We start from the raw sequence: 20,384 nt of genomic DNA, 5'->3' as shown, positions 1-20,384 counted from the left end.
CCGGCTCAGGCAGGTTCTACTTTGAATTTACGGGAGAACAGTCCTGCCTGTTCTGCCAGGTGGGTTGGGCGGGTGCTCTTACAGCGAGCAAGGACCGTGACAGAGCCCGGGGCGGGGTTCAGCCCCCCAGACTGTGCAGGTGTGGCCTCCCTGTGTGAGGGATTGGGTGAGTGGGGGGCTTGGGGAGGGCCAGGATGCCAGAGCCCCGTTTTGGGGTTTCTTGCTCCCGGTGGTGTTCCCGAGGCACTTTGGGATGCTCAGCGCGGAGTTGCTCTCAGTGTTTAAAAGGCTGGGAAATGTTCGTTTCTCTGGAGCCCCGGTCGGGACTGCGGGGTCCGCAGAGAGGTCCCGGGGGCGTCGTGTGCCCCTCGGGGCTGCCCCGGGGGGGTCATTGCATAACGCTTTACATAACCGGGCAGAGCGGTGCGGCCCCCCCGCACCTGCCCGGGCCAGGCCCCCCCGGGCTCCCCCGGGACCGGAGGGGGCGGGAGCGCAGGAACCGGCGCAGGAACGGGCGCAGGAACCGGCGCAGCCGCCCCAGCCCCGGGGCCGGTGCGGAGGAGCCGCTGGCGGCTCGGAGCGGGGTGTGCGGGTCCCCCCCGGCCTGCGGGACCCCCGGGATGGCCTCGGGGAAAGCGGAGGGGGAGCGGCGCTGGGAGCTGGTGCGCTGGTGAGTGCGGCGGGCCCGGGGGTCGCGGCTTTCCCGCCAAGGGGGACCCGAGATAAGAGCGGCAGCGGCTCGGGGGGTCTGGGCTCTGCCATGGGGGCTGTTCCCAGCCCGGGAGAGGAGGAGAACCGGGGCTGGAGGCACCCCGGTAGGGCTGAAGGGACACGGGACCTCGCCCTCGATCCGGGGCGCTGCGGGATGCTCCGAGGGGCGCCGGGGGGATCCCGGCTGGAGCGGGGGGGTCCCGGCTGGAGCGGGGGGGTCCCGGCGGGCGGCTGCTCCAGCCGGGGACACACGTGGGGGCGCAGGGAGGGGCGGGTCCGTGCTGGGAGGGGGGATCGCTGGCAGGGGTACGAGAGTCGGATCCCGAAGACTTTCTGCTCTCGGGAAAGGGTCCTGCCCGCCGAGGAGGAAGCGTGGGAGTGGCTGCGTGCCGGGGATGCCGAGGTCTCCTCACCGAGGTTTTCTCACTCCGGGGGAGTCCCCGGGACTCTGAGGATGCTGAGGCTCCTCCGATCTCCGGCGTGCAGGGACGGGGCTTGGAACAGGGCACTGTCCGTGCCCGGAGCAGCCGGGACGGGCTGACATTGAGAACAAGCTTTGTCTGTGTTCTTTTATGTTGAATTGTGCAGTTTGTGACGTCCGAAGCTTGTGACTTTTGAGCAGGGCGCTGCGGCGATGCCAGGCTGTGGCTGGATGGCTCCGCTGATGGAAGCGCTGGGCCGGGGCCCGGGCTGGTCCCTGGGCAAACGCCCCAGCTGTGGGTGGGAGCCCCTCAAACCAGGGCGAGCAGGCACAGTGGGAGTCACTGAAGCTTTTTCTTTTCCCCTTTCCTTTCCCCCCCTTATTGCAGGCAAGGACGCTGTTCTCCCTCACACACTCACAGCAGCTGCGTGGCTTGGCTGTTCTGCATCCCCACTGCCTCCCCCCCTTCCCAAGGGACCCCCTGGCTGCCCTGCCCCTGCTCTGTGCAGGGCTATCATTTACCAGAGCTGCAGGGAGCGTTGGCATTGCACCGTGCCTGGCTGATTTAACCAGGGAATTGGCAGGTCACCCTGTGCTGGGGAAGCTCAGGGAGCCTTTGGGGTTTCCTTTAGCTGCAGTGGGAAGTCGCAGTTCCTGCACTGTCACTGTCCCCAGCTGCACAGGACCCGGCAGGGCTGGGTGGGCTCAGGCAGGTCACAGAGCCCAGCAGCAGCAAGGAGGGAGCTCATGGCACTGTGGAACCTCCCCCTGGCCCCATCCAGGCAGTGTGGGCACATCCCTGCAGGGAATGTTGAGAATGAACTTCCTGGAGCATCCACATGCAGAGGGAGGGACAGGAGCTCTCTCCAGCTCTGCTGAGGTTCATGGATGCTGCAGCCGGGTGTGTGTGTCTCCAATCAGTACTACAGGGGCTTTACCTTATTAATTACTGGCTGATGAAATTTCACTTTCAGAGGAGTGTGTGTGAAGTGCAGCTGGCTTCTGGGGTGGAAGCAGGCAGCAGGATTTTGCTCCAAAAGATGGAAACAACTGCAGTTGGCAGAATTCTGCTCACTTAACAGAGCACCTATACTCTTCTAATCGAATTCATAACCGTCAGTTCACTCGACCATTACTTAATAAGCCTCAACATCTGGCCTGAAGTGATGCTAGAAGGGCCTTAGCTTGGCTTTGGGGCCAGTGATAGCCTGGGGATGGGGCTGGTCTGGGGCCAGGCTGTACCCCAAGATGATGGTGCTGAGCAGGGGGCGCTGCACCTCTGCTCCTTGGGGTTTTACAGGGGAATGGCCTGTGCTGCTTTGGAAATGTTTATTCCTTGCCTTCCTGCACATGGTGGTTACAGGGGCCTGTGGGTCTGGTCTGAGGGCCCTGTGCAGGGATTGGGTTGTGCACAGGGGTTGTGTACAGAGATTGCAGCCGGCAGTGGCCCCACAGATACCCACGGGGGTGCAGGGACCCCTCCCTGGGGCTGGATCTCAAGGGATGCCCCGTGCCCATGGGTACAGGGGATGGGGGTGGCACAGGGTGCAGGCAGACGGGCTCTGGGGTGATTTTCTGCTCGCACTGAGGAGCGTGGTGGTGCAGGACGTGCAGCTCCGAGCGGCACTGCCGAGCCAGCCGCTCCTGCATCCTGCCGCTCCCTCCCCGCAGTCCAGGGCTGATGAATATTTCAGTCTCTCTCGCTGTTATTTTTAGGTACGTGAGGGAAGGCCGTTTTCGCATTGAGGAGAGGACGCTCACGGCTTTCCAGTGGCTCTACTCGCCCCAGCAGCACCGCATTGTGAGCCGGGCAGACCTGGGCTCCCCCAGCAGGTAAGGGGGGCTGGGTACAGGACGGGGGGAGCACTGGCACATACCCTGGGCTTGCTCTTTCACAAGCCCTTGTGGTTTTGACACGGGCCTCCAGAGCCTGTCTGGGAGCCCTGTGGTACATGAACATCTTGGGCTTTGCTTTAAAAGAAAGTTCCAGGCGAAGTGGTTGCATCAGGAGCTGCAAGTACCACATAAGAACTGTTCAGTTTAAAGCCGTGGAAAGCACAAATTACCACCTGCCTGCCCAAACTTTTCTTGTAATCCCCCCATGCTTTTGTCTGAGGATCTGCTTTATGTGTGCAGCACTTGAGATTTACTTAAAAACAGATGGGAGGCAGGGGCTGTGTTTCCCCCAGCCATCAGTGATCATTGAAAAATCTCTGTTCTGATCTCCTGATTTTGTTTGGTGCTTAAACTCTCCCTTCGGGAGCCACATCCCAGGCATGTGCTGTGGCTCTCCTGCTGATGCCTGTGCATCGCTGTCAGCTCCCATCCCGTGTTTGATGATAAAACACCATTAACATAAAAGCCTCGTGGGCCTCCAGACACACAGAGAGCAGCATCTGCTCTCAGGCCGAAAGAGCTGCAGAACACACCGAGTCCCTGAGGGGCTGTGACACTGAAAGCTCTCCCCTCTCCTTTCGGCAGCAGTTTAGCTCCAAGAGCCCTTAAAGCCCTGAAGTGTTTATCTGCCTGGAATGGCACGGATGAGAACAACAATGGGAGGGTGGCTGCAAAGGGAGGAGGTGCCCAAAAGCCTTGGATTTCCCCGGAAAGGAAGGGCTGAGGGTACTCCTCACACACAGCAAGCAGGGTGGGGATGACATTCACACCTGGAGGAGACTCCTAGGGACATGAGGGATGTGCCAGCTGTGCTCAGCAGGAGCCATGGCATACACACTTACTGCTGCTGTCTGTTCCTGCGTGGGAATTCCTCTGCCTGCCGCTGGAGAGGCTTTCCAGAAACTGGAATGGCTGTGCTGTTTATTGATTTTAACTAATTTCTGCAAGTTGCTTTCAGAGGTTGGGTTAGCCTTACCTGTGATGTGTGTGTTTCATTTGGCACGTGCAACTGAAATGCGTGTAAGGTCATTTATAATTAATGTTAAGTGCTGTTGGGGTTAATTTCACTAGATTCATTTGATTTCCCGAGGGGGTCAATTCCACTGGATTTGTTTGATTTCCCAGAGGAAAAGTTGCCTGGAAGTTTCCTGGAGCTGTCTGGAGAGTCTGTGGGACACCAGGGACCAGTTATGAGTGGTGTCTGTATCTCTCTCATTGGGATAAAATCTTTGCAGCCCAAAGCAGCCCAAGTGTAAACTCCGGCTGGGCAAGAGCAGCCGCGGCCCGGGGATGCTGCGGGCCGGGAGCGGAGCTGTTGGAGCACGGGGGATGCTGCGGGCCGGGCCGCCCGGCCCAGCTCCTGCTCGGTGGGATGGGAATGAGGAAACAGCCACGGCCAGGGTGCGTTCCTGCCCCATGGCCCCTCTAGGCAGGGCAGGGCTGTAGGCAGGACACGGGGCAGGGCTTCGGGCAGGACAGGGCGGTGAGAGTCGGCTCTGCCCCCGCAGCCTGCGGGATCCCGGGGCAGCGGCGGGCGGGGAGCGCGCACCGCCCCGCACGGACCCGCCCGAACCCGCACGGTTCTGCACCGCCCCTGACGGCCCCGCACCGCCCCGCACCGCCCCGCGCGGGGCCGGCTCCGCCACCGAGGCGGGATCCGCAGGCGGCGAGCGGCGGGCACGGCGCGGGGCTGCGGGCTCCATCCTCGGCGGTACGTACGTGCTCCGGGCCGGGAGCGGGAAGCGGGAGCTGTACGGAGCCCTAGGGCTGGGGACGGTGGAGCGGGACCCGTGTGGGAGGATGGTGAGGTGGCTGCCAGCACCGCTCTTAGGTGTTGGCCATTGCAGGAGGCGATTTCCAGCGGTCCGTGCGGGGCTGTGCCCGCTGTCCCCGGGGGTCGCGGTGGCGGGGTCCGGTGGCTTGCGGGGCTTTGTCCTGCCTCCCCCGGGCACCTCCTTGACTGGGGAGCCCCAGGTGTTTGCACACAAGAAAAGAGACGTCTGAGCCTCTCTGCATGTCCCCCTCCCGCCTGCCGGGGTGACGCTCCCCAGCACTGTCCCTGTGCGAGGCTGCAGCTCACCCCTGACGGGCGAGCGGCGCAATGTCTGCTCACCAGGCTGAGCATCTCCCTTCATCCTGCTCATTCCCACGGGCAGAGCACCGCTGTGCCCGGCGTGGAGCTGCACAGAGCCGGGGAGGGCCGCGTGAAATTCGCATCCCTGGCGGATGCAAGGTGTGAGATGGATCCTGCCAGGTTCTGCCGTTTTCTGCACGCTCTGGGCTCTGCTGTTTTGTTTAAGACCGCTTGTTTTTTTAGTAGCAGAAGGGACATAATATCTGTCCACAAGAAACGGTTTATTTGGGGTTGGAATCACGCCAAAGAGTTTAAATTCAGATCCAGCACGCAGTGTGGCTGCAGGCAGCAGGCTCGCTCTTGCACATACCACGTTTCACAGATACTGCACTCCCACTAGGGACGATAACCATGGCAGCAAAAATGCCTTTTTCTTTGCTTGTTTGTTTTATCATCCTTCTTTCCCTTCATCCCTAAGCATATCTGTATGGCAGCGAGGTGCTGAGGGCTGCTCAGAGAGGCCCTCTGCTGCTGCTGCCTGCTGTGTACCTGGGCAGATGCTCTGGTGCTTGGTAGCTGCTGCTGCTGTGGAAACAGGAACAGGACTTCAGCAGCAACAGGAGGAGAGACATTTTTTCCAGGAGCTAAAAACAGCTCGTTCTCCACAGACAGTTTTGCAGTTTTGTGGGGGTAGATGAATCCCTGCTTGGAGTTAACATCTGCCTCCAAGCTGGATGCCATAAACACTGTTTCTTATCCATGATTTGATTTCAGCCTGGCTCTCGCAAAACTCACCCAAAATGGTCGAAAAATACAGGTGATGTTGGCAAGAGGTAACAGGATCTGGAAAAGCTCAAACCCAAGCCCTGTGTGCCTTGTTTGCGACGTTCAGAATGTCCAGGCAGGGGTTTGGCCTCAAACCTGAGCCCTGGCTGCTGAAGTCTGACCTTGTGCCAGCACAGCTCAGCCTCGGGCAGCCACTGATCCCGTGTGCTGCTGAGGCCGGGGTGCAGGGCAGGGGTGTCTGAGAGGAGCAGCCCTTGCCAGGGGAAGGTGCCAGGACACCTGCTGGATCAGTGCTCTGCTGCTCGGGCATCACAGAATGGTTTGGGTTGAAAGGACTGCAAAGGTCACAGTTCCAAACCCCTCCTGTGGACAGGAACATCTTCCACCAGACTTTGTCATCTTGTGTAACATCTTCACAAACATTCCGAGTCTCAATTAGGGAGTTGGAGGTTTTTTTTTGGTTCCTTTATTTCTGTTATTAGGAAACTGTTCCAGAGATTGATTGTACTGAAGATTAGAAGCCTCCTAATTCCCAGCCAAAGCATGCTCAGGTCTCTCATTCCCATGCTTTCATCCCGCCCCCACGTTTTCCCAGCCCTGGTTTTCAGTTTAAGCTGTTCTTTTTCTGTCTCTCCACGATTTCTTCATTGGCTGCAGCCGCCCCCCCTCTCTCTGTTTGTTGTGTGAATTGGGCCAAACGCTCTCCGGTTCCTGGCACAGCTGCCAGTGCCAGCCTGCCACTGGGAACAGCTTTCTGTGGGAGGTTTGCCCCAAAGTGTCCTCTCTCCTCCAGCCCCTGCACTGCCTGCGCTGTGAGTGGTGCTGTGGGCTGTGCCGTGGATGTGCAGGTAGCCATGGTGACAGTGCCCAGGGACCTGCTGTGCTCCTCTGGCTGCAGCACGGATGCCACCAGGCACAGAGGGGAGCACGGTGGGGCCAGTGGTGCCTGCCCTGCCTCTGGAGCCTCCTGTGCCAGGCACCCAGGTGGGCACTGTGTGGATGGATGCACAGAGCAGCCTTCCTGCTGGGGAGCAGAGTGCGTGAGGGTGTGAGCTCTGCTGCTTCCCTGGAGCATCCTCCCTCAGGCTCCCCTGGCATGGGAAGGGGATGGTTGGAAGAGGTGGAGAAAACAGGCACAGAAATCTGGGTGCTTGAACGGGTTTTTCCTAGAGAGAGCCTTTTCATGAGAGAGGGATTTCATGCCCTTGCTAGCAAGGCAGGACTCCAAAATGGTTGGACTTGAGGAAACAAGCTACTCTGTACATTAAATTCACAGTGGGCTGAGAAGAATTCAATGAGAGTTTCTGCATTCAGGGCTGTGACGAGACACGATCTGTGTCCCTCTGCAGCAAAGAGCTGGTTCATGTGATGTGAGAGAGACCAGCAGGGCTCTAGGGGGCACAGGCCAGCACGGGGCCAGGCTGTCAGACAGCCCTGCTGGTTTCCTGGGTTTCTCTCCTGTGCTGGGAAAGCTGGTGCTGCCATACCTGGGTGTAAGTGTCCCTCTGTGCCAGCTCCCGAGAAGTGATTGCTTGCAGGTCGCACGGTGGCTTCCTCCAGGATCTGTTATTTAGCCATTTCCTCAGAAATGAGCAGGAGTGATCAGATCACTTTGGGCACAGGGATGAGTCCATGAGCCATCAGTGGTTCCTGGAGAATGTGGAAGAGGAGCTGGAGTGTGGTTTGCAGCTTGAGCTTGGGCTCAGGAAGGTCTCTGGCTTTTCTGTCCTGCCTGCAGCTCTCCTGTCCTCTGGGGTGACACACAGCTCCCTGTGCTGTGCCTGCAGCTCTCCTGTCCTCTGGGGTGACACACAGCTCCCCTCCCCAGCCTGGTGTCCAAGGGAGCCCCCTCAGCCCTTCTGGTCTGAAGCTGTTGAGCAGTGAAGAGACACCCCCGGGACCAAGCTGGGCTTTGTGGGAAGCTGCATTTCAGACATCGAGTTTCTCTTTTCACTTCAGCAGTACCATAAAGGGGAGAAAATAGTGTTTAAAATATTCTCTGAAATGAGTCAGAGGTAATTTGGACACTGTTTTCCTTTGCTCTGTAGGTCAAGCCGATGATGTGCATGGCATGTTTTTCCTGTCAGGCAAAATCTAATATTTCTGGGTGCCCACAACCTTCTTTAGAGCCATAATAGGAAGCTGAATGCCCTCAGAGCGCTGCAGACAATATTAAAGCACTAATGATGCAATCAGTCTCTAACCCCAGAAGGAGGGGGGAGAATTATGCTGCCCTTGCTGGGTACAATCCTGCTCTGAGGTGTCACCTGCAGCGTGGCACTGTTCCCCGCAGGCAGGGGCTGCTTACCAGGCTGGGTCAGAGCAGTGGGATCCTGGTTCTGGCAAAGGCCCCTGGGAGATGTTAATTTAGGCTGGTGCAGATGGTACCGAGGAGTTGTCCTCCCCCAGGGTTTTGTTCCCTAATTTTGGCTGCTCGGTTATGATTTGCCTGTGGCTCCTCTAAAAGGAGGAAGGTTTTTTCCTTTTTGTTTTTGAGCCTGTGAAATACCTCAGGGGGAAGAGGGGAAGTGAGAAGATGCCATTGCAGAGGCTATTTCTGGAGGCACGCCCCTGCGAGGGAGATGGTGCTGGGCAGGAGGGGCCGTGGCACTCGAGTGAGGGAGGCTGGTGGCCTCGGGGGAGCTGAGCTTGGGTCCCTGGTGTATTTTTAACCTTTGCCTGGTTCAAATGCAGTTTGTCACCTGGATCTGTGGTGGCAGATGTGGCCCTGGGGGCTGCCAGCTGTGTGGGGATGGGGAGCAGGAAAAGCTCCACTTGCACCACTGCCAGCCACGGGTATGCCCAGGTGCAGGAGTGGGGTGAGGTGGGGCTGCCCCACGCAGTCCTGGACAGCGGGAAATGGAGATATTTCCCTGTGGGAAAGTGTCCTGTCCTCTTGTCCTGTCCTCTGGAATCCTGGGGCAGGTGTGGGGTTACTCTGTGAGTGGTTATGACCTGCTGACTGAGGTGACCTCCAGGCAAAGGGGAGCCAGGTCCTGCCTTGCTGTGCGTGTCCCTGTCACCCTTCCCGCTGCCATGCCACCTCCAGCAGCCACGAGCTCAGCCAGGGCTGAAGAGCTGAACAAGAGGCAGCAGATGGGACAGATCCAAGGCTGGCCACTTCTCTGGGACTCTCCAGGCTGTTCCTGGTGTGGCTCCAGCTGAGGTCAGCGCTTCCCATCGCCACTGTCACTCCCTGTCCCACACGTCTGCACACAGGGCAGCACACTGGCTCTCATTCCAACGCCTGGCTGTAACCAAAGCTTTTATTTTCAGACACGTTAATTGTGAGCAGCTCAGTAGAGGTGGGCAGAAATGGAGTGGGAGGAGTGTAAGCAAGACATGACCTGGGGGAAGATGAAGTGAGAGGATAACGTCACACTGCTGTTGGTGCAGAGCTCTGACACAGATCATGCAGGCCAGGAGGAAATGACTGCTCCAGATATTTTGTAGTACCTGTATTATGGCTTCAAAGCCTACAGCAATTTTTTAAAAAATAATGTCCTAAAGAGCTCTAAAATTCAAAGAATTTCCATCGTTTCATCCCTTTAAGGCTGTGGGCAGAAAAGTAGGAGTTGAAATAACTGGATTTCAGTCCAGGTTTTTTCCCTGGACTTGAGTGATTTCTCTCTCCAGCTCCTCCAACCCCCTCTCCCCCCACCCCTTTCTTTCACACATCAGACAGAATTCAAATGTCTCTCAATTTAAAGCTCTTGGGTGTTTGGATGAGAACGCTGGGCTAGAACTGCCTGTGACCCAGGAGCCAGAGCTGTGTGGAGTGCCAGGGCAAGGGGATGCTGTGAGTCTGCACCAGGCGTGGGCTTGGACCATGGGGGTAGGAGGTGAGTGATCTGGCTGGACCCAGAGGCTCCTTCTGGCCTTGGAGCTGCAGTGGCTGTGGGGCCTGGGCCCCTGGATCCCGTGTGGCTGAGCAGCTCAGCCCAGCACAGCCCAGCTCCCCCTGCCTCAGTGCTCCCACTCCTCCTCCTCACCTGCACTGGGGGCGAGCCCCTGGTGAAGCCCAGCTCTGAGTGGGTGCTGGTGGTTGGTTTGAGGAGGTGAAAGGTGTGAGGACACCTGGCACCAGGTACAGCCTCTGGGCCCCGTGCCCACCCCTGGAACCGGGCTCACCTCCCCACAGCTCTGCTGTGCCCTACAGTGCCCAAAGCCTGGTGCAGGGAGCAGCATCTGTTTTCTTGGGATTTGTGATGGATGGGAGCTCATACCCAGCTAGATGTCAGCATTTCCATTTCCATGGGATTTCTGAAGCTTGGCTGTTAAAGGACAGGGGGGTTTGGGTGGTGGTCAGGCTGCAGGTGCCAGTTCAGCCTTACAGAGCTGCTGGGAACCAGAGGATAGAAAACCTGTGTGCCACAGGCAGCTGCATGGGAGCTGCTGGGAGATGCCTTGCTGGGCTCTGGGATGGTGGGATCTGTTTGCCATGAGAGATGGAGTTTTTGCTGACTGAGCTTTGAAACCTTTAGTGGGATGTCCCCTGAGGGGTACTGGAGGGGTGGGTGGGGGGTCCCGTACCAGGGAGCCAGCCTGGTGCTGTGACTGCAGCGCTAACATTTTGGGGACAGAGATGAAGAGGCAGACCACCGTGCTGCCACCAGCGATCCTCTGGGTCGGGCCTTGGCGGCTGGGGCAGCCGCAGGACACGATGTTCGTGGGTGACACGATGTTCGTGGGTGACACGATGTTCGTGGGTGACACGGCGGCTCAGCCCCGCTGCCCATGCGGCACTGTGGGGGTCCAGCCATTAGGAGAAATACGATATTTGCAGCGTGAGGTTGCGAAAAGCCTGTGGCCACGAAAAGAAAAGGAAATGACTTTTTTTTGTGGTGTTTGTGTGTGCGCGTGTGCAGGCGCTGCCGCGCTGGGGGCGGCTGCCCGGGACGCGCTGGGGTCCCGGCACAAAGCGGCTCCGGCCGTCCCCACCCGGCCACCGCTGTCCCCGAGCCCGCAGCGCCCCGGCAGCACCGAGCTCCCAGCATGTTCCAGAGGAAGCGCAGCGTCTCCTTCGGCGGCTACGGCTGGTGGGTGCCTTCCCTTCCCCTCCCCTTCCCCTTCCCTCGCTCGGGAGCCGTGCGAGGCTTGGGGCGCTTTCCTTCCCCCTCCCGGCACAGCAGCCGTCCCCGGGCGCTGTGGCTCGGTGCCCTCCCTTCCCTCCGGGCCGTGCCAGCCCCAGCGTGTGGCCGTCGGGAAGGACCCGCTGGCCTCTGTGCCCGCAGGAAACCTGGCACAGCCTCAGCCCAGCCAAACCTCGTGTGCTCTGCGGGTGATGGGCAGTGAGGGGATCTCTCTGAGAGCTCCTGGTGGGCACCTCTGGGCACCTGTGGGCAGTTACCTGCAGGAGGGTAACCCCTGCACCTTTCTCTCGCCACTTTCCCTGCTCCTCCTGCACTCGGGCAGCGATGCTGGCAGCCACCTTGGGCACCTTGGGGCGTGCAGCAAGCTCCCTCCTGGCCCAGGACAGGTTCCCAGCACCACTGGCACCTCCCTGGGTCATCCCTTCCTTGTCTGAGCTCAGCAGAGCACCGCGGCTGCTGCCCGCACCCCGAGCTCAGCGGGACTGTCCCTTCCCTCTCAGAGGTGTTGATCTCTGGAGAAACAGAAAACGACACCGTTCTCTCTCTGCCGTGTCTTCAGGTGTCCTCTCCGAGGTGTTTTGTGCCTGTTCCAAGTCTGTTTGTGGCTGTGGTGGTGCTTGGGGCACAAGGCTGCAGGGTCTGGGACGGGACAGTGGCAGTCCCGGGGCTTTGGGGAATGTGGTGTCGTGGGCTCGGAGCTGCCGGAGACCGGCTGGGGGAAATGCTGAGTAACTCTGAGGGCTGTGGGAGGGCAGAGGCTGTCGGCAGGGTCCCCTGGGATGGAGCACGCCTCGCTGAAGCCGAGGGAGTGCCTCGGCTGGATCGGGTTTTCTTTACATGCAAAGGGGAAGGGAGCACCTGGATGAATTTCTGTGCAAATAAGTTTTGTGATATGTGAGCTCATTTTGCGGTGACCAAATCGCAGCTCCCGGACAGCTCTGCCCCACAGTCGCTGTTGTGATCAGTGGCTCTGGGGGCATCCCAGGAGCTTCCTGCGGAGGAGCAGAGCCCTGACCCTCCTTGTCGGGGCATCCAGGGCCAGCTGGGCTTTGCTCTGCTTTTTTCTTGTTGTGCTTTGGCATTTTCAGGGGAAAGAAAACCACGAGCCAGAGTCACTCAGGAACGGGGGGCTGCGTTGGCTCTTGGGGGCCGTGGCGGCTTTTGGGGTTCTGTGCGGGGTTTTGGGGCTGCGCTGCCGGGAGAGCCCTTCCCTGGGCTGTTACTGTAAAGGAGGGAGCTGCCACAGCCCCGTACCTGCACGGGCATCTTCTCACGGTCCTGGCCGACCCACCCTTCCTGTGGGGCTGCGTGCGAGGTGCCTGGGCACACCCAGCCGCCTCCTGCTGTGGCTGCACTCGCTATTTCCAGTCTCTGCTGGGCTGGAAATTGCTCTTTTTTTCCTCTCCACCAGCTGCATCTGCTGCCAGCGAGGGGCCGGAGCAGTGTGCCGGTGCTGGGGGCAGATGCGGTGGCCCCACTTTGGCCGTGGGGATGCTCGTGGTGTGCAGAGCCGTGGCGAGTGCTGGCCCGGAGCCGGTGCTGCCCGGGCCGGGGAGCCCCAGGGGTGTGGGGAGTTTCATTTTACCGCCTTTGGAGCAGGGCAGGGCAGGGCAGGCCAGGCAAACGGCTCTCACAGTCACACTGCAACTGCGGTTTCCCAAACATGGGAGTTTATTTCCTGTGTGGTTTTACATTTTTTTTTTGTTTGTTTGTTTTTTTTTTCTCCCATTCTCACCCTAAGAGGCCGAATAACAGCAGCTGTTTTTTCTTCCCATGGTTGTGGATGGAGCCACTCGTGCAGCCCCCACTCAGGGACAGGTCCCATGAGCTGCCCCAGGCACCCACTGTCCCTGAGCTGCTTTGCCTCTGCCAGCGAGCTTGGAAGCAGCTCTGCTCCCCAGCATGCTCTGATGTTCTGATGATTTAATGATCAGCAAGCTCTGGGCAGGCTTGTCAGGTATTAAGTCACAATAGCAGGTGCCCTAGATCTATTTTTAGGAGCAGCAGTGTGCTGGCTCTCCAGAGCAGAGCAGGAAGGTGATGTTTGGGGAAATGCCTGGAGCAGAGCTCCCGTGGCCATAGGGCTTTATGAGGGTGAGGTTTGTGCAAATGAGGGACCCTGGGAAAGGTGATGGTACCTGTGCCCCAGTGCCAGGCTCAGCCCCCTCCTGGCAGTGGAGCCCAGGCTGGGGGTGGAGAAGGTGAAGCTGCAAGTGGGTGGGAACTGTATTTCTGTGACCATGCTGTGTCCTCTGTGGTCACAGTGCAAACCAAGAGGGTGGTGGGGGTGTTATTTTGCTGTTTGGTCTTTTTTTGAGATGTGGAATTGATTCCATGTGGCAGATAACAGAGCATTTTCAGTGACTGCCAAAAGACATTGTTTTGCATTTTGAGACATTACTATGATTTGCATTAATTAATATTAATATGACTATAACCACAATGATTCTGAGGAGATGAGCACTCATTACCAGTGCCAGGGAAATGAGTGAGGGAACTGAGGCTCCCAGTCCCACATGAGCCAGCTGGGGCTGGGAGCAATGGGGCTGTTCTCTGTTCTGTCTGCCTGGGTTGCGCTTTGTGGGGTTTGGTGGGACCTTCCCAGCACATCATGGCTGTCACAGCGTCTGTAAATACGTGGCTTGTGGCAGCTGTGCTTTGGAGAGAGCTGGGACACAGGCACTGCCCTCCTCTGCTGCCCAGCTCACCTCTGACATTCCAGACTGGGAGGCAGCAGTTCAGCACCAGGAAAGAACTAGAGGGGTTTTCTCCTTGCTTGCTGCCAGGGTACATTTTGGGTTAAATCTTGGTTGGTTTTGTTTTCTGATGAAGTCTTTCTGTGGTGATCGTCGTGTCAGCCCGAGCTGGCACCTCCTAAGGATGTGCTGAGGTCGTGTTTGGCAGCAGCCCCCAGAACCCAACCTCCCCCAGCTACATCTGCAGCCCCTGTGCCCGCAGTAACACCTTCCTCTGCTCTCTCCCCAGGATCGACAAGACAATGCTGGCCAGCCTGAAGATCAAGTGAGTACCTGGCTCTGCTCTCTGCCCGTGGGATGTGTGGTGCTGGAGCTGGCTCAGTGTGTGGGGGATGCTTTCCTGGGAGCTGGGCTCCAGCTGGTGCAGTTCGTGCATGTCCCACAGTCTGTTCTGAGAGCCTGCAGTGAATCAGGCGCTGGCAGATCACAGCAAACGTGGCGATGGCATTGCTGTGGGATCAGAGGGCTGGGCTGTGCACGGGGCAACTCACAGGGCTCCAGCTCTGCCTCGGGGGTAACCAGGGTGGGAATCAGCAGGTCAGGCTGCACTGAGCTTCTGCGTGTAAATCCAGTCAAGTCTGCGGGTTTTGTGTTCTGTTTTTCAGTCTGGAGAGGTGGTGAGTGTCAGTGGAAAGTGGGTGCCTGTGACACAGCTCCTCCCTGTGCTGCTGAGGGGCTCTGGGCACTGCTCTGGAAGGGATGGAGATGTTACTGGGGTCCAGGAGGGTCCGTGGGCTGGCAGTGTTCCTTGGTGGCTCCATCTTGGATTTACAGACTTGCTGGACACTGGTGGGTGGTGTGGGCTATGTGGCTCTGGCAAGGGCCAGGTCCCGTGATGGGGTGAGCTGTGTGAGGTCACCATTCCTGCCGGGATATGTCCTCAGCTGATGGGGAGGAGAAGCTGGTGAAGGTCTGGCAGTTCTGAAGTTCTGGTGGCACCGATGCTCTCTGCTCCCCCAGCACCCGTGGCTGTCTGGGACCTGCCTCCTGCTGCCACCGGCTTTGTCCTCCCTGCTGCCCATCCTTCCCTCCCACTGTGGAGCATCCTCCTCCCCTCTCCTGCCTCCCAGACGAGCTCCCGGGCCGGGGGTTCCCCATGGTGAGCTCAGGGCAGCTCATTCCTGCACACAGGAATGCTCCGGCCAAGCCTCCCCTGGGCTCCAGGCAATGCACGGGGCCATGGCTCGTGCGGTTTCCCTCTATAATCATTGTGCAAATTATTCATTAATGGAAAAGTATCCGGAAAGCCCGGGGGAGCTGCTGGCAGAACGAGCCCGTTGTAAAAGGCACGGCAGAATCGCTGGTGCTGCGCTCATTGCTCAGGTTGTGCTGAACTAATGAGAAGTTTAAATCAATGTTTACCACTCTGGGGAGTGGAGGGGATTCTCTGGAGACTTTTCCTTTCCCGTGAAGCTGAGAAAGACAACAACTGAGCTGCTCCTGTACTCTGCTGTACACCGTGCCCTGGTTTTATCCGAGGGCTGCTGCAGCAGAACCCCCCTGTCCCCCCCGTGCCAGGCAGCTCATGCCGTGCTTGGGATGCTGTGCCAGGGCTGTGGGCACAATGCCGTGCTGCTGCTGGGCAGGGTGAGGGGCTGGGGCCGCGTTTCTCTCTCTGTCTCTACCTTTCCTTCCGTGGCCAAAGGAGGGAGTTCCCTTGGAGCTTTCCATGGACATCCCCTGCTGTTTGCAGCTAAAGCTCTCCACAACCCCGTGCTGCTTCTGCTCTGTGCTTAGGCCGCTTCATTAACTGGTTCTGTAATTGGGGCTCAGCCAGAGACACCTTTCATATTTGTAAAATCTTTTAAAATTATAAGAAGATGATAGACCCAATCTTTTGGGTTTTTAGCGCCCTCTTGTTCTGGCTGCAGCCTCTGTCGGAGTGTCCTGGTTTAACCCGTGCCACAGAGGCACCAGGCATCGGAAGTTTTCTTTCCCTGTCTACGTTATTCCCGAAAATCAGAGCTGCTTTCCGCATGCCCTGGAGCGCCTCAGGGATCCTGGAGCTGCTGCAGACACCAGCACCGAGCCGGTGTGGGGAGGGACCGGGCGAGGCAGGGAGGGCTCAGGGATGCTGGGCAGGTCCTGCTGCCCTCCCGAGGGATAAACTCGCCCACACAGAGCCGGGAGAAACTCACCCACGCAGGTGGCACCGGGGCATCAAAGCAGTTTTCCCTCTGCCTGTGTCTCCGTTCTCTTCTCCAGTTCGGGTTTCGTTGGTTCCTATGGAAACCGTGGATGTGTCTGAGGGGCTGGAGAGCACGAGCAGGCACTGCAGAGAGGGAGAGTCGGGACAGAGGCTGGGTGGGAGCCCTGGCAGCATCGCAGGGCTCAGGTGACCCCTCTGGTGTGGGATGGAGACTGAAACACTCGGGCAGTAAATGGGATTTGGCATGTGCAGACCCTGGGTTTGGTTTGGACCAATTCCATTGTGATCCCGACTTTTCTGTTGCATTTTTTTTATTCCTTACCCACTTCAGGGGAAAGGGCTTGGAGCAGCTGAATGCCCTGGGCTGGCAAAAGGGGAAACGTGTCCAGAAGCAGCTCCCCAGCCTTGGGTTGGTGTTTCCTTGTGTCACGTGTAGGCAGCTGGAAGTGTCCCCAGGTTCCTGGGGTCCCTCGGATCTGCTGGGGGCACGGCTCCACGCAGTCCCAGTCACACATGGGGTGTTTGAGGCCAGGCTGTGCTGCTGGGAAGGGAAGACCTGAGCCAGATGGCAGCTAAGCTGCTTCCCAGGTGGGAAGGTCACCCTGGAGGGAGATATCAGCCTGCAAAGGATCTTTGCATGTCAAGCAGCAGCTCTGGCCAGGTGAGCCAGCCAGGTGGGTTTGTTTGCCTCTCACAGCAGCCCAGTGAGTGCAGGGTCCCCAGGAAAGCAGGCAGACCCTGGAGCCCCCTCGGCCTGGTAAAGTCCTTGTACTGGGGCTGCTGGAAACGTGGGATGGGACTCGTGGGGCCCTTCCTCCTGTCCTGTGGGACCAGTTGGTAGAGAAATGTCCCACGGGGGGTTCACCAGCCCTTTAGCTGCCGACAGCTCCTCAGCCTTTGTGCTCTGGTTATTTGCTCTTTGGTATTGATGAGGTGTACTGAGAAACCGCACAGTGTGAAACAAAAAAAAAAAATCAGTAAAAGAGCCCCTCCTTCAGGCAGTCACACCTCTTCTTTTAGCAAAAATAGCACCAAAATAATCATGTCTCTGTGGAATGGAGGAGCCATGTAGAGCAATTACAGGGAGCCAGTGTGTGTGTGCAGTCAGAGCTCACATGAAAGAGCATGTGATGCTCCTCTGCTGATGGGAGCAGGAGGATGAAGGTGGGAAGAGATGAAAGATTTGCCTGACCTTCATAAAAAGAGCTGTGTCCAGGCTCGAGGCTTTTTAATATTTGATGGGCTGGAGCTGAGTTAATGGGAAGATGTGGGAATGATTTAATGTCTTGGAGGTGGCTGCACTGACTGTTTCACTGATCTTGGGGGTTTGTGCTTGGGTCCTGCGAGGACAAGGTCTGGTGAGCAGATTGCAATCTAAGTAAATTCCTTGACTTATTAACACTTCATAAATGGATAATTGCATGTAAATGCATGTTTTGCAATTATATTCAGCCAGAGAAGCACATGCAAAGGAAACGCTGTCAGAACTCCTGCAAAGCAGCAGCACGGGGAGCCTCCCTATCTCTGTTCTTTGGAGCTGCTGCTCTCCACTGCTGCCAGGCTGGAGCCAGCCCAGGGCAAACCCCAGCAGTGACCCCCACCAGCAACATGCCCTGATGGCTGTGCCAATTCTGGAGGCTGGCAGTGACCCCGTTCTGTCACTGTGCCTGGGGAAGTTCTGAGCAGGGCCAGGGTGCAAGGAATGCCCTGGACCTGGAGAAAACTTCAGACTCGGTTAAAACCCGTGCTGGGCTGGAGGGGCAGAACGGGGCCGGGCTGAGTCTCTCGATGGGTGTCGATTGTGCACCCAGGGTGCAGGGCCCTGGCAGCTCGGAGTCGTGTGCCAGGAAAAATGAGTGCTTGTGTTGGCAGCAGGTCTGGTGCTGGCTTCCTGCTGGGATGAGCTCCCTTGCAGTGCCAGGGAACTGCAGGTGCGTGCCCAGGGATGGTGACAGGTCCCTGCTGCCTGCCAGGATGGTGGCAGGGCCATGGTCGGTCCTTCCCCGTCAGCCCGAGGTCTGGTGGGAGATTTACAAAATCCAGCCGGTGCCGGCGTCTCGCTGCTATCTGCGGCAGGCAGGCGGGAGCGCTTCCCTCTTCGTGGAAGGGCAGTTATCGCCCTGGCTGCCTGCCCACACCCAGCCCTGCACCCACAGCATCCTCCCAGCACGTCTCACAGCCTGCCTGGGACACAGGAAGCTTTCACAGGAGGAGGAAGGTGCTGTCAGCTCCGAGGACTTGCAGTGTTTCAGCCATTTAATCTGGTAAGCCTCAGCTATATAAAATTCCAGGCTGGGGGAATGGGCGCTGGCACAGCTCCACTGATGCTCCCCCGTGGTATTTGACTCTGTGCTCTCATCTTAGTGACCCGCTGTAGACACTGGGGTTATGTGAGGGTGCATTTCTGCAGAGAGCCCAGCCGTGGATCAGCAGAGCTGGGCTGGGATCGGGCGCTGCTCCCGGTGACGTTGGGGGTGACGTTCCCGTGAGTGCCGCCCCGTCCATATGCTAAAATGTTGTTGTTGCTGTCAGACAGCCTCCCCATATTTAAAGCTAGATTATCCACAATTACATCTGCCCAGAGGACTGAGCAGCCCCACGTGGGTCTATTTTTAGCTCTGTCTCAGAACTAATAAACTGTGCCGGTTTTCCCTCCTGCCGTATTTAGAGGCTGTCAGAGCTGTTTGCAGTGGGAGGGCGGCTGCTCGGGGAGCGGGCACCTCTGAGCAAATATTGTCCTGATGGGTTTAGGGGCGGTGGCGGCTGCGGTGATTGAGGCACCATCTGCCCCTGGTTCCCTCCCTGGCTGCAGCAGCCACTGAGGTCACCCAGGCAGGGCTTGCAGGGGCTCTTGCCCCGCTGGGCTCCCCTCGGCCCTGGCCGTGTGCCCACTCGTGTGCCACCAGGGTGGTGTGATCTGGGGGCATGAGCAGCCCCATCCCTGCCCAGCCCAGGAGCCCAGAGCAGGGTAGGCAGTGCTGGCGTGGCACTGCAGGCATCCTGCCAAGGCCCGTGGTTTATTCCTGATGATAATTTCGTTAATTACTCTACCGCTCCCGCCGGCTGTCGCTTTTCCTGTGGGCTGGCAGGGTCCTGGCAGGGTCCTGGCAGGGATGGGCAGGCACTGGCCCCCAGCGGCATTCCTGTGCCACGGGAAGGCTGGCAGGGCCACGGTCCTGCACTGTAAATGGGCTCTCCATCTCTGCTGTTTTATTTCCAGAGATGCTCTCAGTGACCCACACAATACCCAAGGAACTCACATCTTCCAAAGCCTGTTGTGAAAACATGGCTCATCTCAGACTCCCACCCAGCAGAGACACGTAGAGGCTTGGCAGGTGCTTGAATAGGTCAGAGCAATATTCTGAGTCTCTGTGAAGTCTCAAAGGTCATTCCTTTCAGGCACTGTCCTGTCTCGTTCCTCTCAAATGTTACTGGTGTCACACCAGGGACCACGACAGCTCCTTTCTCCTACAACAACATGGTGTTAATCCTTTCCAGTTTGGGGTGCAGAGCCCTCTTTCTAAAGCCCTGACAAGCTGATCTGGGTCTCTTGTTCCCAATCACTGATGAGTGTGAGGTGATCTGAAGAGGAAGATGGTGGTGCTGCTAAAAACTGCTTCATTTTCCATCTTTTATATATTTGGAGCAAGAGGCAAGGAAGAATCTGTAGAGCAGCAGAAACCCCTGGATGTGATTGACTTCAGAACGTTCCCTGTAGTATGGATGTGTCAGAGATAATACCTGTGTTTTAGCTCCACAAATTATATGTCTTTTAATGCTTTCACATCAAACAGGGTGCGTGAGGGAGGCGGTAATTGAGACTGTGTCGTCTCCAGGAGTCACTGGAGCGTGGGTGCTGCTGCTCCTGCTGCCACCCCGGGGCACTGGGACCCCTCAGTGCCCACACCCTGCATTGCTCCACTGGGGTTACAGTCACATATGGACAGCTCAGGACACCATTGGGGATTGATTGGCACACCCAGGGCTGGCCTTTGCTCTGTAGGGGAGCAGGGGTTGAGCAGGGTGCTGGTGCTGCTGGTGGGTGGCACATGTTAGTGGCTGTGCCTCCCAAATCTGGCTTTATTAGTGATGCTACTGATGAATGGTGACATTTAGCTCACTGATTTACTAGTAGAATTCAGAAGATCTGCTCATGCTGCAGAGACTAATTTCCCCTGCTGATTTGATCTAATTTAATTGGATGCTGAAATCTTGGCGCTCATCTCTTCAGGAGGCCTGTGTTCACAGGGAGAAACACCCCAAATTATCAGGAACACAATTTCCATGCAATTGTGCTGCTGTCATGGCCATGACTTCCTCGTTCTGTATCAGCTGTGCTGTGGCTGTTGCTGCCCCCAGTTGCCACCACACAGCCAGGCTGCTGGGCAGGGAGAGCCCAGGGGTGACCCACTCGAGCTGTCTCAGTTACAGGGTGGTGTTTGGCTCATAGCCAGTGGCACACAATGGCTGGGAGAGGTGTACAAGAGGCTCCTTGTAC

The 20,384-nt window shown here is 57.9% G+C and overlaps 1 protein-coding gene across 9 annotated transcripts in view; it reads left to right on the top strand.

Annotated features, from left to right (window-relative positions):
* Positions 1-620: 620 nt before the first annotated feature.
* RAP1GAP2 (RAP1 GTPase activating protein 2) overlaps positions 621-20,384 on the top strand; it is a 51,453-nt gene continuing 31,689 nt past the window's right edge. For 4 of the 9 annotated variants that reach the window (XM_088176858.1, XM_088176859.1, XM_088176857.1 and 1 more), the window contains exons 1-3: positions 621-670; positions 2,849-2,965; positions 13,967-14,002. In XM_088176858.1, the coding sequence (XP_088032984.1) occupies positions 621-670; positions 2,849-2,965; positions 13,967-14,002 (203 nt within the window). Of the gene's footprint in view, positions 671-2,848; positions 2,966-4,695; positions 4,740-10,863; positions 10,928-13,966; positions 14,003-18,031; positions 18,151-20,384 lie in introns of those variants that run through there. The other 5 variants (XM_014881196.2, XM_088176864.1, XM_014881192.2 and 2 more) reach the window with 5 other exon arrangements.

This window comes from Sturnus vulgaris, chromosome 21 (assembly GCF_052056855.1).
Source record: "Sturnus vulgaris isolate bStuVul1 chromosome 21, bStuVul1.hap1, whole genome shotgun sequence".
NCBI classification, from domain to species: domain Eukaryota; kingdom Metazoa; phylum Chordata; class Aves; order Passeriformes; family Sturnidae; genus Sturnus; species Sturnus vulgaris.
The sequence above is the reverse complement of the archived record's forward strand: the minus strand, read 5'-3'. Positions and strand labels throughout refer to the sequence as shown.